Source organism: Podarcis raffonei, chromosome 2 (assembly GCF_027172205.1).
Source record: "Podarcis raffonei isolate rPodRaf1 chromosome 2, rPodRaf1.pri, whole genome shotgun sequence".
Lineage (NCBI taxonomy): Eukaryota > Metazoa > Chordata > Lepidosauria > Squamata > Lacertidae > Podarcis > Podarcis raffonei.
In genome coordinates, this window is record NC_070603.1 from 94,238,110 (window position 1) to 94,257,365 (window position 19,256).

The 19,256-nt window shown below is 41.6% G+C and overlaps 1 protein-coding gene across 6 annotated transcripts in view; it reads right to left on the reverse strand.

The window, feature by feature from the left end:
• Window positions 1-19,256, reverse strand: part of CNTN6 (contactin 6) — a 180,722-nt gene that overhangs the window by 127,195 nt on the left and 34,271 nt on the right. For all 6 annotated transcript variants that reach the window (XR_008329092.1, XM_053378161.1, XM_053378160.1 and 3 more), the window contains exon 2: window positions 18,646-18,780. Coding sequence is in view for 5 of the 6 variants with exons in the window: in XM_053378161.1 (XP_053234136.1) it covers window positions 18,646-18,700 (55 nt within the window). In the remaining variant the exon portion in view is untranslated. The remainder of the gene's footprint in view (window positions 1-18,645; window positions 18,781-19,256) is intronic.

Consider the following 19,256-nt stretch of genomic DNA (forward strand, 5'->3'; position numbering starts at 1 on the left):
CAAATATGCCAAAGCATAATTGTGTACTTTTTCATATAATACATAATTAATATATGGGATTTATTGCCACACAGTATACTAATAGCCATTAGTTTACTTTGGAGAAAGGTCTAAGGCTTATCTATGGGTCATAGATCTGAAGCAATAAGCTGAGTCTTTTGCTGGCCGTTATCTTAATAGAATCATAGAACTGAAGAGTTGCAAGGGACGACAAGGGTCATCCAGTCCAACCCCCTGCAGTTCAGGAATCTTTTGCCCAACATGGGACTTGAACCTATGAACCTGAGATTAAGAGTCTCATGCTCTACCAACTGAGCTTACCCACCACCCTCACATATGAGAAGACCTGTGACCTCCCCAAGGCAAATCTGCCACTCCCACAGTGGGATAAGGCGAAGCAAAGTCTCCATTTATCATCTATTCATGTTCAAAGGCAATCTTTTTCTGAGTATCAAATTCTAGGGACAGATAAGGGGGAATGAGTCACAAGACCAAGATGCACACGATCGGCACCATAAAGACAGCAGAAAACCTAGTTCAAGAAGAATTAACTTCCTGTGGTCCCAGTTCTTCTCTTCAGGGAAGGTGACATCAAGGATGTTCCTGACTCTAGTGTTCCCAGCACATAGTTAAACTATGGAACTTGCTCCTACAGGAGACAGTGATGGCCACCAACTTGAATAGCTTTTAAAAGAGGGTTAGACAAATTCGTGGAGGAGAAGGCCATCAACAGCTGTGAGCCATAATAGCTATGTTCTGCCTCTATGCTTGAAGGCAGTAATGCTCCTGAGCATTAGATACTGGAAACTGCAGGAAGGGAAACTGCTCTAGTGCTCATGTCCTGCTCACAGGTTTCCCACAGGCATCTGGTTGGCCACTGTGAAAACAGGATGTTTGGATTAGAAGGACCATTGTTAGTCAGGGAGATAATGACTTGCATTTAGAAAATATACCCTCTAGGACAGCTCTCATAGAAGACATCCTCTAAGCTCAAGGAGCACTAGTTTCATCTGCAGTGAGTGGCACAATTCCCATTTATTTTCTGAGAGCTACATGGCACATCATCATAGCTGGAGTCCATCAATGAGCTGTAAAATTGTGTAGAGAAAAATTCAAATGTTGTATTCAAACTGCTTTCAAAAGTCAACTACCCATGTGTCACTCTGATGCTCCTTATTAAGATGGTTGTGTTGAAACAGCATTTTGGTTCATTTCATTTGACTTGTTACATGACATGATGACTTGAACAATGGCCATCCTAAAAACTAGAATGTGTGTGTGTTCATATATCTCTATATCTATCTGGCCCTGGGTTTAGAAGCACCTTAAAATGCAGACCAATACTTCATAAATAATAGAGCTAATAATAGAGCTTATTAGACAATAAGAAATCTACTACATTTGGCAACTGAATATTATATATATATATATGCATTACTGCATTACTGCTAATTATACAGCAAAGGCCAAAACACAAAGTTGATAAATCATTACACAAAGAAAAATTAAAAATCTAAAACACTACTTTGCTTAACATATTACTTTGCTTTTATATGTTTCACCATAGACAACAAAGCTTTATTTCTAAGATAATTAAAAATATAATATTAATGATCAGAAATATAATTGTTTCTCACAAACTACTAGCATATAAAAAGCAACTTGAGAAAACCATAGATTTGTATGGTATTTCATTTTAGTCTGAGTGAAACAGGATGAATATCCTTTTATCAGGCACTGTATTAAAACCTTAAATTTCAACTGAAGCTTTTATTCAGCTAGGTATATTGCATTTCCTCCAGTAAGTATGTAGGCTGGACTCTTTAAAAAATTTGACTGGTTTATAGAGCTGAATTCCTTCAACAAAGTCTATGGTGTGGGTGTGGGTGTGGGTGTGTGTGTGTGGCAATTAGCAAAAAACAAAAAGCGGGAAGGGAGAAATATGCACTGTAATCCAGCAAAAAATAGGCTTCCCTTTGTGTATTGTCCTCAGGATGCTCCAAGGGGAAAAACCACAACCTTTTCCCTGCCTCATTCCAACAACCTGTGGTTCACATGGTGCTTCTGTTTTCTGTACACACACTGGAAAAGGTAATCCTCTGTATGACAGGGAACACAAGCATATACACATGGACACACACAGTCTGATAGACAGACAGACAGACAGACAGACAGACAGACAGACAGACATGGACACCTGGCAATACATGCCTGCTCAACCCTTTGTCAAAAGTAAGCCTCTCAGGTGTGTATAGGGTTGCTACATAAGTCCTTCACATCAGAGTCCTTCACATCAGAGGTCTGAGCAACACATCCAATGATGTCTCCCCATTAGGGCAATGACTTCTGCCTGCACAAGGCGATTCCTTTTCACTATCTTCTCCACCTCCAATCAGCTCTGGAAGCTTGTAGGATCCCCAAATAACAGATTGTGGCATCCAGAATGAGGAAAGGGAGAAGGAGTCTCATTGCAGAAGCAGAAATTTTAGTGTTAACAGGACGTCTTTGTTCGCTAAAACCCATGGATTACCCAGCAAGGTATGCATGCTGAAAGGTGGCTGGGGAGACAGAAAAATGTGCTAAAGCTTCAGAGTTGATCCAGGATAAATTTCACAGATGGAAAAATAAGGTGTAGGATTCTTCTTCTACCTCTTTCTTGTCCTTGTGTACTTGTACCAGTACTAGGACCGGTAAGTGAGTGAGAAACTGCCTTCTTCAGCATATGGGAAGGATTAGGCTTCCCTCAACCACAGGATAAAACTAAAGGAACAGTCCCCAGTTGGTCTGATAAGTTCAGGAAGTAACTTGGTTTGGCAAGGCACTTTCATTAACCATAGCAAGCAAAGTGATAGCCATTGGCAGGACCTATGATGGTAAGTGTATCCCAGTTGACAATGCTGATTATCTGCATATGAAGGAGAAGCTCTATGCATTTCAAATGTCCATTTTAAGGAAAGCATGGGAGCATTTTGAAGAGTGTACATTTGATGCTATACATATCATTAAATGGCTTCAATTTAGGTCAGTAATGATTCTAGTATCTAAGTTTTATTACAAATAAGGGCAATAAATTACTGACTAAACCTTCTTAAGTAATAGATTACCAAAGCTGTGTTAGATGCACAAGAAAGATCTTAGGCAACTTCATTTTCTGCTTTAGATGATTTTAAAAATGCCTTTAGCAAAATGGGTTAATTAATGTGATTGAATGTGATCCAATTCCTCTGAAGTAACTTTTTTTTTTTAAAAAAAGAAATTGCTCAGCAGTTAAAAGAAACTGATATAGGAGTTAGGGGCTTTCTCTAAATCTTCATTTTCTGAAGTGTGTCAAAGTACGATCTGGGTAGGCTTTGCATTTGTTAAGTGTAATTAATTCCATGCTACTACACAAATTCTCTCAAATGAAATAGTGTTCCCTCATTGTCTATTTCGCGTTTTGACTCTCAATCTATAGAGGAAGAGAGAAGGGCATTCTGGTCCCCTTGCATGCAGCAGGAAGGATGATCCAGAAGGAGTGAGGCGAATATTCAGGCTGCCTTAACCCCCCCCCCTCAGTCTGTTTTGGAGCAGCAGCCCCACCCATTCACCACTCACCCCCCCTTTTTACCTGGAGAATGGGATTATCTGGTTACCTGACAAGGCTGAGTAGGATTTTAGGGAGGTTTCCCCCACACCATTTTCACTTCATGATGCATGAGTTTTGGGGGAGGATTTGGCAAACTCTGTTTGATTACAGCAAACAGTTAAACCTGGAGATGAGAACTCCAGTCCTACTGTCATGTTGCCAAAACCACTCCAAAACAATGAAAGTTAAGATGGTAAGAAACTCCTTTTCTAACCCCTCAAACTCTTTCAGTGGTGAAATCATGATCTCTGAAATGGCACCCAAGTGGCAACATCTCCTCTATCCAGAGGCGTAGGAAGGGGTGTGTGGTCTGCCCTGGGTGTCATCCCTGAGCGGGTGACAAAGTGGCACACTGCGGGCACTGGCGGAGGAAGAGGAGTGCGGGGGCAGCGCACCGCCCCCGGCAGCGCGATCCCGGTAGGGTGCCATTGCGGCTGTCCCCCGCCCATGCTGGGTGCCTCACCCCTGCAGGCAGCATGCCCCACACCCAGGACGCATGCCACACCCCTGCGGGTGGTGCGTCCCACCCCCAGGATGCACACCAGCCCCGTCCCCTCCTGCTCTCCGCCCCCCAGTGCCGGAGCATGAAGCTCTGCCACTGACTGCAGGGGGCGGCACTTACCACGGGCCTGGCCTGTAGTGTGCCTGAGCCACGTGTCTCTCCTGGGAGTGAAGCAGTGGCTCAGGGCCCCGTGCCGAAACAGCAGTGTGGGGTTTGCGTCCGCCAGGTGGACTCCATGGGCAGCTTGCCACACCGCCTCCCTGGGTGGATCGCCGTGTTGCCCCGTGCGCTGATCACCGTGGTGCCCTCAAGGGCGGTTCGCCTTGCCTCCGCTGCTCCGGGTGCCACAGCAGCTAGCTACGTCCCTGCCTCTATCATTGCTGGAATAGTGTAGCAGCTTGCTCAAGGTAGTCTATGATTTTTGTCCCAGTTGTGCTCATAGAAACTGGGCAGGACTGCTTGCCTTTATAAGCGGCACAATATCTCATGGCATTCCCGGTGGGGTCTGTGTGTCTGCAGCATGATGCTAATGAAAGGGAAAGGTGCTAATAATGCAGCAAGGCAATGTTACACTGATCATTTAGAGTTTTAGAAAGGTTGAGGCTGAGATATGCTCAGAAATCCAACCCCCCCTTTTTTATTAGTCAGTGCCATTAGTGTAAAGAAAAACAAAGAAACATTTTCCAAGACAGTGAAAAAGAAAGGCTCTCTGTGGGCAATCCGCTTCAAACAACAACAGAATTCTGTTGGGGTGAATGATCATGCTGGAAACATTAGGAATAAATCTCTGACAGAATGGTAGGATCTGTAAGGTTCTGTGGTGAAATACAAAATTATGACAGAATTTCCAAGAATTTCATCAAATCTGTGATACAAATTAGTATATGGAATTACCAGAGGGTGTGAAGATGAAGTATCTGTTAGCTGTGGAAGTATGTGTTGCCCATTTTTGTGGGAAATGATTGAGTCTGTTGGGGATTTTAGCCACCCTACAGGAATTATTCATAAGGAACACTACATCTTATCAACTGGGTATTTTGAATCAGCTCTAGACTGCCTGTGGTTCCTATGTACTTTAACTGTAAATCCTGTAATCCTTTTTTTTTTAATGTATCACTATAAACTGCTTTTGAAGTTCAAGAGGGCCAAGAGCAGCATCCTTGGAGCAATTATTAAAACACTATATGGACTACAAATCCTTAAACAAATTTCCAACCCACTTACCTTGGGTATCTGAAACTTCAACCCCTTCTACCCACATAAAGGAAGAACTCACCAATGTAGCAGGAAGTGGAGGGTTTCCTTGAAAACAGGAAAGACCTCTGTTTTCTGGATTGGCTCTGCCAGAGAAGCAGCAGAGATCACGTGGGTCAAATTTACTGGCTTCTCTTTGGCTGTAAAGGAGCTCAACCCACATAATCTTGGTCAAAATTGAAAGAAAGAAAAGCTGCTGCCAGAATCATGACAGCTGTGTCATTGTAGTGACATTCTGTAAAGGAAAATGGTTGCTGAAGCTCTGTTCCAGCTGCCACAGGAGTGAAAAAAAGAAAGGTACCACAACTATGAGAAGCATCGTTTTGGAAAGCAGGGGTAGAGAGCCTATGGACCTTTGGATGTTGCTGGACTACAACTCCCATCATACCCACTTGTTGGCATTGCTGAGTGGGACTGATGGGAGTTGTAGTCCAACAACATTTGGCGGGTCTCTGTTTGTCCACCCCTGTGGGTTTTTTAAGCTACCGCAGTAAATTTCCCCTCTTTGCTCAAATCCATTTGAGCCATTTTGAGTCCTGTCCCAGATACACATAGACATAGGCCCCCAGATTCTCCACCTGCAAATGGCTCAGCCATAAGACATGCATATCAGTGTTGGAGGAGGAAGAAAGGAAATGGAAACCTGCAGCATAAGGGGGACACATGTAAAGGTAAAGGTACCCCTGACCATTAGGTTCAGTTGCGGACGACTCTGGGGTTGTGGCGCTCATCTCGCTCTATTGGCCAAGGGAGCCGGCATTTGTCTGCAGACAGCTTCTGGGTCATGTGGCCAGCATGACTAAGCCGCTTCTGGCGAACCAGAGCAGGGCACGGAAATGCCGTTTACCTTCCCACCAGAGCGGTACCTATTGATCTACTTGCACTTGACGTGCTTTCGAACTGCTAGGTGGGCAAGAGCTGGGACCGATCAACAGGAGCTCACCCCATTGCGGGGATTTAAACTGCTGACCTTCCGATCGGCAAGCCCTAGGCCCTGTGGTTTAGACCATGTAACTCTGTACAAAAACTGAATAATCTTATTTACAAAGTTTGCACCTAAACCATACCTCTCCTCCTGTTACCTCTCCCTCTTCTTCGTCATCTTTTACAAGGGGTTAGGAGGCCATGCTCACAACAAATATCAACAATTAAGGTATAGGAACAGCTTAGAGAAAGCTCCTATTTTAAGAACCTTATTTTGTTATTATTGTTTTTCTTTTTCTTATGCTTTCCACTTTTGCAAGGCTGCCGAAGACGGGAGATAATGCCTTTCTTTCTGATTTGTTTGTGAAATAAATACGTGGCATACTAAACAAAAAAATCCCCTTGGTTTATCTTTATCTATGTAACTCTGTACAAAATATGGATAAGCACACACAGGGAATAGAACAAACCAAATATTCCCAATGCACCATTTCAGAACAATGAATAGGTCATACAGAATTCCAAATGTCAGATCCACATCAGCATCCCACATGGTGTCATTTGAGAGTTTTCAAAAAATAAATAAAAAGCTGTTTTTTTTGTGGTTTAGTTGTCCAGCAGTTCTTTGAACCATGTTGGTGTCACAATGTATAAGTGTCTGTAGATGAATTTTCAAACACATATTTATCTCGGAACTTCCAGAGAACAATCCCAGTACTAGCTGAAGCCTGAGGGTATAACTAACCTCCATTATGAAGGCAAAGTGTGTACTATGACTGTGATGCCTTACTAGAGCAAAATAAATGAGGTAAGCAATTAGCATTTATAAACAGCTGAGCATCCTTCCCAAACATTATCTGCATAATCCTAACACAAGTACCATGTAAGGCAGAACAGCATTATTAAGAGTAGAAGAAGAGCCCTAGTACAGGAGACCAAAAGGTCTTGCCAACTAGTCTTGTTCTCTTCAGTGCCTACCAGATGCCTCTGGGAATCATACAAGTAAAGCTTGAAGGCAATAGGCCTTTGCCTGCTACTGTTCTCCAACTGCTGGCATTCAGCGGCATACTGCCTCTAAACTTGGCAGTCCTATATAGCTATTGTGGCCAACAGCCATGGATAGGCATGTTCTTCTGGATTTGTCTCATCCCTTTAGGCTAGTGGCAATCACTGCAAACTCCACAAGCTAATTCTGTATGAAGGAATACTTTCTTTATCCTTCCATTATATGTTTTCTTTCAAGGTAGAAGAAAGAAAGAATGAAGAGGTTGCTTAAGGCCCCACCTTGTGACTCAAAGCCATCTAGTGAGATCTGCCACTTACTCTTGCAAAACTGAGGTGAGATCTGGATTGAGGATTTCCCAGCTCATGACTCACATTTCTGAGGTACTACACAACACCAGTCTTCTCACTATTTCCTCTGACAAATGTGCAACATTTAGAGGGGAAGAGAATTCAAAAGCAATTCTTCCCCCTTAACTGCAGTTTGAAATCTGAAGGATGCTTCTTATCATTGCCGTGGTTGTACCCCAGGAAGATCAATCCCTATATTTTAGGGGCTTTTGCTTTCTCGGTATATGGGGTTCCTTTGGTGGTTTGGGATTTATTTTAATTTTTTTTCTGGGTTCATTTGTTTCTAAACCCCTTTCCTGTGTTTTCTTTTCCATACATAGATGAGGCCCTAAGCACTTGTAAGTGGGAATTGCTAATAGACTGGGTTTCTTTGTTGGTGTTACATTCATGGATTCTCAAAGAATGTATTCTCTCCCTTGAACTGAAGCAGCTCAGTCTGGCAGAAGCTGAGAATTCCTGCTGCAAACAGCTGCCAGTATCTACAGGGCCTTTATTCAAACTGACTGCGTCTCTTTCCCCCCACAAACAAAAGGACGTTTCATCACCTCTCCCATCACAACAAGCATGCTGTCTTCACTAAAAGGTACAACACAGAGGGAGCTCTTTGACCTGACTAGAGGGTGAGTTTGTTGATGAATTATCTTTCAACTTTTCAAGGATTAGGCAGTGCACGCCATAGCAACACTCACATTTCACTTCAGGTGAAATCAAATGAAGTTGATAAAGCACAGTGAATAGCCCATATGGTGATGGCAGTGAATGAGGAGGATATTCAAAAGGTTACAAGCTAAATAGTACCAATATTCTTTTAATTAGGAAAAGGAAGAGATTTTAGCTGGTTGCATGTAGAGAGGGGTGGTGGTGGTATTCTCAAATAGATAAATGCCTGAACCCTAAGATCCTCTTCAGAGGTCACTTCTTTGGTCACAGCCATTGTATTTCCCACCACAGGGTTCTGGAATAGACACATGGGCATCTTAGCCAATCAGATTATGTTTAATAAGTGAGTTTAGCACTTGGATGAAAGTGAGTAGCTTGGTTTTCCCAGGAAATGGAAAGCAGTTTGCTTTAGTTAAGGCAGGATATGCTTCTGAATGGCTCCATTGCCCACAAGGGATAATCAACAACAACCAAATTAGAGGCTTTAATTGCATTAGGTATGGCATTACGTTCTGGGGGTATCATTAAGCAAATGTGGTCTCAATATTGGGCACTGTGAGGAAATTCCTCTCTACAGTAGGGATGGGGAAGGGATTTGTTTGGCCTACGTTTCACAGTAGACCCACCTGAGTTGATACTTCTGAACTTGCTTCCACAGCAGAAGACAACTCCCAGTCAGGTGACAAGCCCCTCCAGTTTTTGCCATCAAGGTTTGGTGTGGCAAGTGGGAAGTGCATAGACACAAGGACAGATACAAAATGCACATTTCACAGATAAATGCATCAAAAGCATTGAAAAGTGTGTGTTTTACATTATTCTACTTAAAAAGTGAGTACAAAATGTATACAATTTAAATATGGAGCTTTCGTGAGATCTTTCAGAAAATTCTGCACAAAATAGAACAGGAAGGATCTGTGATTGAATACCAGTGAGATTGAAACAGGATAGAATCTTTTTTGCCAAGTCTTTCCCTTCTCTATAGAAGCTATGCTTGGTAGGACCATTGGTGGGAATCTCTGGAGCTTACCCAGTTTTAAAACAGGAAAGCAGCTGAACTGCCCAGTCCAACTTGTACTATCTGGTATGATATACTTGTATCATAGTATCCTCTCAACCAGTGATGACAGCCAATGATGGGGAAAGGGGGCGAAGGAACTGCTTCATGTCATGACATCAAGATATGGGAAAACTTCAGTCATTGGGTGGTGAGCTACATTCATGGCCACTATTTCAGGCACCTTAGAGTTCCCTATGAGCACTTTGGCTGGTGCTAGTTTTTCCTCAGTTAACTGCACATTACCTAAAGATGTTAAGATTATTACAGATTTAATTATTTAAATTTATTTTTTCCTCTTAAAAGCAATAAAAGTTGCACCAGGTATTTCAAATACTTGATCACCTGTGCGTCTCAGCTTCATAAAAAGAGATAATAAAAGCAAAATAGAATTTTTCTTTGAATCTGTTATGTACCTAAATGAAAACATTAAATTATTTCTGAACTGCCAGAAGAGTATCTCCTCAAGTTAATAAGCCTTTCATAAGCAGAGGTGAAATTATTTGATATTTAAAAATAGGAGAAACCTATAAAAACCCAGTAGTTGGAAGACAAAAATGTACTTCCTCTTACATAAAGAAATTCATTGGAGAGGTCATGAAATAATAATGGTGTATAGGTTTTGAAAGGATCTCAAAATCGGATAAATGGAAATACACCAGGCACCAATGGAGGAAATCTTTGCGTACACAGAAGATGTTAGAATAGAGTTCAAGGACGGGGTCAAGACATTTCAGGGATGGCTCACTTAACTTTTAAAAATATACATACAATTGTTCTGACAGGTGACTCAATTCAACCCCAAAATATGAGAGAAATGAGCCTCAACAAAACAGCTGTTCTATGACCTACCTGTAAACTCTGTGAATAAAAGGGATTTCATGTTGAAATGAGATAGTTTTCTTTTAAATGAACTATGAGGAAAGGGATGTGTTGGAACTGCAATTAATTCCTTTTTGGAGTGGGTGAACTGGAATTGGAACTAATTTTTTAGAATGAACTTTCCAAGCACTGGCAATACTCCCTTCCCCTCAGCTCATCTACATGGATAAGCTAAGGAGGGGTGGCTTTGGGTGTCCTGTGTGTGAGACAGAGAATGCAAGTTTATGTAGTTAGCCACACCTACCACTGTGAATTTAGTCCTCAGGCCAAAACAAGGTTTAGCCAAACCTGCCATACAGAGCTTGTTTCGTTCCATTTCTGGAGCTGTTCAGGAAGATGAAAAGGGAAAAGGGAATGTTCGCTTCTCACATTCAGTGCCTGTCTTCCTGTTACAATTGGCACCATATGATTCTGTTGTCCTCTCCTTATTTTCGAAACGTTTCTTTCTTTCTTTCTTATGCAGTATTAATATATAACACTTCCATTTTACCAATAGTGCAAATGGGAAGGATGAATCCAAATAACAAATTTTCAGATTTTCAAATAATGATCTCAGAGTTTATCTTCATCATACGCCTTGCCTCTGGTTATATGTTTACATCAGATTATCTCATTTAAGTAGCACTAGGTTATTAGAGGGGGAAGGCAGAAGAAAAATGGGGCCCATTCTGTTTCCTTACAATGTCATTATCCATGGATGCATTATTTATTCCTTTTGGCATAAGCAAAAAAGACTTGTTGAGACATAAAAAATAAGTGCTCTTTGAGAAAATGAGAAGAATAGAGAACATCAGTTTTAATGGTATGAGATGTACATTTCTCGGGGGTGGGGGAGATCTAGTCATATTAATTGAATTAAAATATCCTTGAAAGATTTATTTCACCTTATTTTTGCTTCATTGTGCCAGTTCTGTGGTAATGCAGTTCTTTTCAAGGAATCAAAAGCCTTTTCTTTTTCTTTTCTAATGGCATATTTTATGGCCACACAATACAGATTTTAGATCAGACTGGAGTGGCGAACTTCTGTATTATGACAGCAATCTCAGCATCTAATATCCTTAATGGTTCAACCCTATAATACTTACATGAGAGTAAGTTGCATCAAATTTATTTGGGGCTTCCAGGGTTCTTATGTGATGGAACAAGTTGAAGTAGATATCCCTAAGCTGCTTCATGGCACATTAGCAACCCAGACATTTTTTTTAAAATGCTGTGAAAAAGGATCTGGCTGAAATAAAAAATAAGATTGCAATAATGACTATCACAAATGTGGGGTGGTGGGGCTTTGCAGTGAGGCAATGGTTTTATCAGTGTTTTTCAATCACAGTGCTTTGCAGGAAGGAGTAACTTTGCAAAATCAAAACTTAAGGAGGACACCAGGATGGAGAGGGAAAGCTTCTTTGTGATAGACCAGTCAAGCTTCCAATAAGAGGGAATTAGTGTGCCCTTTGGCTATTCCTATTCCAAAATCAACTGTACAGGTGCCTAGAACAAAAGCCTATGGTCCAGGGCCGGATTTAGGTTTGATGAGGCCCTAAGCTACTGAAGGTAATGGGGCCCTTTATATGTCCATCTGTTCTTTGACAACAACAAATTGTCACTTTTTTGTGTGTGTTGAATATATGCTACATGGTAATTTAGCGACCTAATACACAACACAAAACACTGTTGCTGCTGTGTGTAGATTTTATTTTATTTGTTTTTTATCTTATATTTTGGAAATGTACATCCAATTTTTTCCTTTAATGTTTTTGGGGCCCCCAAGAGAGTGAGGCCCTAAGGTATAACTTGTTTAGCTTATATGTAAATCCAGCACTGCTATGGTCCCATTTGTCTGCAGTTTGGCAACTTTCATTTCCAGGAAGGAACCCACAACTGTGAGTCCAATTGTCCACAACATTCTAAAGGAGATTAAATGATTCCTCTTTCACAAAAAAATAACTGCAGCTCTCCCTTTGTTGCAGCAGGGTAGAATGGCTGTTGGTTATGGCAATTCTGGGGAAGAAAGTGTGGGCAAGACATTTGGGTGCCGGACTCTGCTGCCTCATTCTGCCTAATAGTCGGACTAGTCCTAAGAAATCTAAAGGGCAGTTGGTCCTAGTCAGGCTGAAGAAGGTACTTTTGCAAGAGCATCTCTCCCATTGAGGTAGCCATATATAAAGGTGGTTCCTAGGGGAGCACAACCAAGCCTGCCAAGCCTCAGGGACACCACAGCAGGCAATGCAACTATGATGTCCAATGCAAGATGAGAGGTGAGGGATGGCAGATTCTGGTGTCGGACAAGGGGCTGCTGAAATTTAAGGTGCCAAGGTCCACCACTGCCATGTAGAATGGTTGCTGATGGAGGAGGCCAAGCAAGGACAGTCGCTGTGTCTCCTCTGAGGGATCCAGTGGAATGGGTGTTTTAGGATGTTGATTAGTCGTTTAGTCGTGTCCGACTCTTTGTGACCCCCATGGACCAGAGCATGCCAGGCACTCCTGTCTTCCACTGCCTCCCGCAGTTTGGTCAAACTCATGTTCATAGCTTCGAGAACATTGTCCAACCATCTTGTCCTCTGTCATCCCCTTCTCCTTGTACCCTCAATCTTTCCCAACATCAGGGTCTTTTCCAGGGGTCTTCTAATGAGGTGGACAAATTATTGGAGCCTCAGCTTCAGGATTTGTCCTTCCAGTGAGCATTCAGGGCTGATTTCCTTAAGAATGGATAGGTTTTATCTTCTTGCAGTCTGTGGGACTCTCAAGAGTCTCCTCCAGCACCATAATTCAAAAGCATCAATTCTTCAGCGATCAGCCTTCTTTATGGCCCAGCTCTCACTTCCATACATCACTACTGGGAAAACCATAGCTTTAACTATATGGACCTTTGTTGGCAAGGTGATGTCTCTGCTTTTTAAGATGCTGTCTAGATTTGTCATTGCTTTTCTCCCAAGAAGCAGGCGTCTTTTTATTTCGTGACTGTTGTCACCATCTGCAGTGATCATGGAGCCCAAGAAAGTAAAATCTCTCACTGCCAAATTTAAACCAAATTGATGCTGTAATTAGAATTATATTGTTTGCTTACTTAGGTTAGTTACTTGATTTGTTGGTGCTTAGTTAGTAGAGATTTTCAGTTTTGCGTAAACTCTGCTATGAACAATATAGCTTAGCTTTGTTTTAAGTTTTGTCCACCCTGTATTTTGCATTATTTTCTGATTCATTATTCAAAGAAAAGACAGCTGCTGAGTCATGAATCATATGATTAATTTAAGGCTCACTTGTAGTTGCTATAATTAGCATAACCACATCATGAGAATATGACTAAGATGAGACCAGGTTTTTTTGTTTTTGAAGTATAACAAGTTCAGTACATTAGTTAGAGGCCGATGTCAGGCAAATGTCTACACTTGGGAACTGGATAATGACCCTATAAAAGTCAAAGCAGCATTAATTGGAGAAAAGACCATTTCTTCTGAACTGTCCACACAGAAAGCAGTACATATTTTATTTATATTTGAATATTTATAAGCCTCCTTTTGGGATCATGTCCTTACCATCATGTAAGGGGAAGCGGGGCACACTGATGCACAGGGCACCTTGATACACCAGCAATATTTCAATATCGAGAAATGTTATTCGTGTCACAACATCACTAAAACGTGTCTATACATGTGTGAGTACAATAGTTGTGACCATGCCACCCGCCAGTTAGCCGTTGGCGTTTGACGAGAGTAGGTGTGTTTTTAGCATGGCCACCTAAAAAATTATGTGAAATGTAAAAGTGTTCCAACACTGTTTTACGTCGTTTAGTTAAGATTTAAAAATACCAAAGGTAAGTTATTCCACTCAGTAATCAGGATTACACATTATTTTTAAATAAGTTCAGTGGTTTTATTAATAATTGTTAGTTTTTTTGAAAACGTCCGTTGGGGAACTTTGATACACTAAGACATGGGGCACATTGATACATATAAAAGTGCCCCGCTAGTGTACAATAGTGCCCCAATATACAAGTTTGCATGAAATCTCATTAAACTCATTAAATTTGAAAAGAAAAAAACCTGTTGTATACTACATGGCCAAAGTCATTTCTAAATATAATATGACCGATTATCAAGTGTCATATCTCAGGAAAAAAACAGGATCTTGTCTTCCCCATTGTAGAAGATAAGGCAAGCGTTGATTTCAAGGATGTTATTTTGCTGTTGCCAAAACCAAATTTCCCAAAGGGCACATCTCGAACATCATCTCTTTATACTTTTTCTATTGACTTAAGTGGATATAATGTGCAAAAGAAGCAAACCGTTAAGTAATTGTCTTATTTTTTTTATAAGCATTTTGTTTAAATTACTATTTTTTGACTACCTAATGTGAGTTCTTATATTTTTTAAGTTTTTCCAAAGTTTTTTTAAAAATGTTTGAGGAAAGATTAATACAAGTTTTGATGTTTTGTTAAGAAAACCTGCCATAAAGTCTATGATATGTGTGAAACGCTGTTAGTTTTGATATGTAATTTAGTTTTTAAGTAACAAATTGTAAGGCTGGTTATGATCTCTCACAATAAAAAATGTTTTTTCATTATTTTTTTGTAAATAATTACCATTCTCATACAATTTACGCTTTGTATCAAAGTGCCCCGCCCAGTGTATCAAACTGCCCCGTAGGTGGGGTAGAATGATACAAAACCTATTTTTTTACTGAAGTCATTATATTCTCATTATCTTCTAGCTTTAATGGTCCTTTTGATTGCTATTATAATATTGATTAGTTATGCCATACTTCAAGCCAAACATTTTATTATTTGACTCATTTTTGTTACATAAAATACGAGATTGAATTTTTCTGTATTAATCTGCCCCACTCCCCCCTGTGGTGTCAGGAACTCATGTTTCTCAAATCCAGCAGCCCCACTCAACGTGGCCAATTATCAGGGATGGCAGGAGTTATGATCCAGCAATATCTGACATCTTGTTAACAGCAGTCTCTGAGAATCACAGGTGAGGAAGGTGCTATTGTGCAGCGTGCAGGCTCCCTAAAGTCATCTGATTGGCCATTGTGAGAACAGGATGCTAGGATAGATGGGCCATTGGCCTGATACACCAGACTCATATTATATTCTTGGAAGAGGATTTGAAAATGTACAGCACAGATATTTAATGCCTTTTCCTTGTCACAAAGGAACCTGAAATTATAGACAGGGTGAGCCCTGCTATGAAGCAGATTCAGTCAGCTGCCTCACAGGGCAATGTTTGTGGATAGCAGTGAGATAGAATAGTAGAATCTTAGAGATGGAAGGGACCTGCAATGCAGGTGTCACGGTCTGGTTCATGGGCGATCAAAGTCCCGGCAGGAGACATCAGGACTGGGGGCAAGATGGTGAGGTGGGAGCAGGAACGGGGGTCCAGAAGCCAGGAAGTCAAGAGCCCGAGGGTCAGAGAGCCGGGAGTCAAGAAGGCAAGGGTCCGAGGGTCAGGAAGCAAGGAGTCACGAAGTCAGGGGTCCGAGGATCAAGAAGCAAGGAGTCAAGAAGTCAAGGGTCCAAGGATCAAGAAGCAGGGAGTCAAGAAGCCAAGGTTCAAGGATCAGGAAGCAAGAAGCCAAATGCAGCAAGGCAGGAAGCGTGTTGCTGTGGCAAAGAGCCAAAGGGAAATGCTGACCTTATATCCTTTCCCAGCTCTTGCCACCAGGTGCTGTGAGTTACCAATCGGCCTCACCTGTGAGGCCACGCCTTGCCTCTTCAGAACAAACTTAGGAAGGCCCCAGTCCTGCAAAGTCCTATTGGTCACAGGGCCTGGCTCCTGCATGCACACCTGACAGCAGGAATCTCAGCTAAAGCATCCATGACAGATGACCATCCAACCTCTGCTTAGAAACCTCCAAGGAAAGAGAGACCACCACCTCTCGTGGGAGTCTGTTCCACTGCTGAACAGCTGTCAGAAAGTTTTCTGAATGTTCAGTTGGAATCTACCTTCTTGCAACTTGAAGCCATTGGTCTGAGTCCTACCCTCCAGAGCAGGAGAAAACAAGCATGCTCCCTCCTCCGTGTGGCAGCCCTTAAGATATTTGAAGATGCTGGATGCTAGAGCTGTGTGATTCTCATGCCCTGCCTTACACACCCTTAAGTTAGCCTACTGTTCTTGGGCAGGGTTAAGGCTACTACCTCATCACAATTAAATCAGTGTAAAAACCATTTCCAGAACCATAACGGCAAAACATAAATAAAACAACAGCATTACCAATGAACTTAACTTCCAGTTATACATTTCTCACTGATACTTTCCATGGAACATAGACACTATCCTTCATTACTAGCTAAGAAACATCACAGGATTAAAGAGATAAAGCCCAGGAACCAGACGGTTATCTGATCAATTTCCTTATACCAAGACAGGATCAAATAATATAAAAATTGCTGTACCAAGTCAGACTAATGGTCACTCAAGCTCAAATATTGTGTTGCTTGAAGGATGCCAGTAATCCTTGGCACAAGAAGACTTCTGATTTGATCTCATTCTTTCTTTCTTAACAGGGACCTGCCATGTGCATATGGGAAGTTTACTAGCCAGTTATGCTTTTGAGAAAGTCCCCCATGATATTCTTGTGGAGAAGCTGGTAAAATGCGGGCTGGACAAGGTTACTGTTAGGTGGGTTTGTAGCCGGTTGACTGACCGAACCCAAAGAGCAACTCACTAATGGTTCTTCATCATCCTGGGGAAAAGGGACATGTGGGGAGCCCCAGAGTTATGTCTTGGCAGAAGCTAGTGCAATGAATCCTGGTAGTACAACAGGATTTGACTTCTCTCGTTTCCCCAGGCAACCCTGCATCCTCCTCAAATCTGCTCCAGGGGCTCAGGAGAATATTCCATGGAGAGGGCAAGTGATAATAGTTCCACCAGGAAGGAGAAATGCTTGCGATGATGGAATGATCTCATTACCAGTACTTTGCATACAAGCCACAAAACAGTGTTTCCCACAAAACTGACAAGTGGAACTGTTTGTTGAACATATCCAACTTTGGAAATAAGCTCATTCTCTGCACCACCCTTAAGATGTTAAGATCTTCCATTTAGGGCTTTTCTTCTTAGATAAACCTTCCATTAGAGGGAAGATGAAACTGGCAGGTGGTTTTTCAGTGCTGGAGTGCCAGTTACTGAACTCTTTCAAAGGTGCTTGTTTAAATTTTCTGAAAGGAACACCCTTGACGCCTGTTGTGTCATCTTTTAGATGCCAGGCAAAAATACTACTTGTAAATTTTACTGCGCCATGTACTCTGTTATTTTAAAGAGTATTTCATGCTTTTCTGAATTTGCTTTCATAATTCTTTCATTGAATTGTAGAGTTCAAAGGGACCCTGAGGGCCATCTAGTCCAGCCCCCTGCAATGCAGAAATCTCAGCTAAAGCAGCCATGACAAATGGCCATTCAACCTCTGCTTCAAAATCTCCAAGGAAGGAAAGTCCAGCACCTTCCAAAGGAGTCCATTCCACTTTTGAACAGCTCTTACCATCAGAAAGTTATTGCTGATGTTTAGTCAGACTCTCCTATCACGAAACTTGAAGATACTGGTTCAGCTCCTACCCTCTGGGGTAGGAAAAAAACAGAGCTTGTTCCACTTGGACACAGTACATCAGGTGACGTCTGACCAAGGCAGAATAGAGTGGCACTATGCTTTCCCTTGATTAGGACACTATACTTACGTTGATTCAGCCTAGAATAGCAATAGCCTTTTTTGCTGGTGCATCACAGTGTTGACTCATGCTTTTGGTCTACTAAGACCAGTTCTCTAATATGTTAATGACATGCCAAGAAGAGGTAGTAGGGAGGGGCAAAGAAAGCACATTGTCAGATCTCCAAGGGAGTATTTATTAAGGCTCTGTAAAACTAATCATGTCAAGAATTGCAGAACAAGATGAGCTCCTAAGAAGACAAACCAGAGAGGAATTTTGTCCTAATTCCAAACGGGGAATCATCACCTCCCAAACGCATTAGATGCACACTGTTTTCTCTTGCTCAGTATAGTTTGGACTGAAAATGTTCAATTTCCCACCGTCTACTGAATTCCTTTTAAAATATCCTTTCTAACACTTAAAGATCAGAACACCTGCAGCTGTTGATGGCACACACAAAGATCATCCTCACTCAACTCAGTCCTTAGCAATTGGTGGCTTTCACATTCCCAGCTCAGCCCACAACAGCATCAGTAAAAGTCAACAGAAGCTCACAAAAAGCTGTAGCTGTGCCAGAGTTAAATGGCCTTTGGAATAAGTAACTGTAGCTGACATCTTAATGACAAGGTGCTTAGACCAGTGGTTTGTGCAGATTAGTCCTCTTAAGATGCATGCATTTCTGCTAAGATATAAAACACAGTGATATATTTATCAATCGACTTCTACAGAGTAATAATTGAATACTTCACCTGCAACGCAGCTCAGAAGTAGTAGCAGAAATACGAGTTTCCATAGCAACATCATCTCCACGTTCCAAGGTCAGAAATTCTTCCCATCCAATCATCAGAGAAACTATGTAGATCTTCCTGTCACTACTTTATAGCCTGTAAAATAGTAAGATAGGTTGGTGGTATACATGCCAAACAAATATGTAGACTTGTTTTATTTAAATCCACCTTAAGGCCCTAATATTGTATTTGTCCTCCTTTTTGTGTGTGCTGTGGGACGATGAGTTCTTTCCTTGGATGAAAAGATGTCATGATTGTTTGTCCCAACATACATACGTTTATAGTTACATTGCTTTTCACATGGCTTATAAAACCTCTGATTGCTTTCAAGAGGAAAAGCTAAATGCCCATCAGTTCATTGGAATTTCATAAGCTACACTCTTACACCACCAGCACCTCAGCCTAGTGGGGCTTTATGGAATCGCAGGGCCACATCTGCATCTGCAGCCTTCCTGTGCACAGTGGATGGGTGGAAATTGGAAAACAGGTATATCAGGTCCAGCTGCTATCATGTGATGGCAGTGGGGCTGGCTCTGGATCCAATTGGTCCTGGACTAGTGAAGCTCCACCCT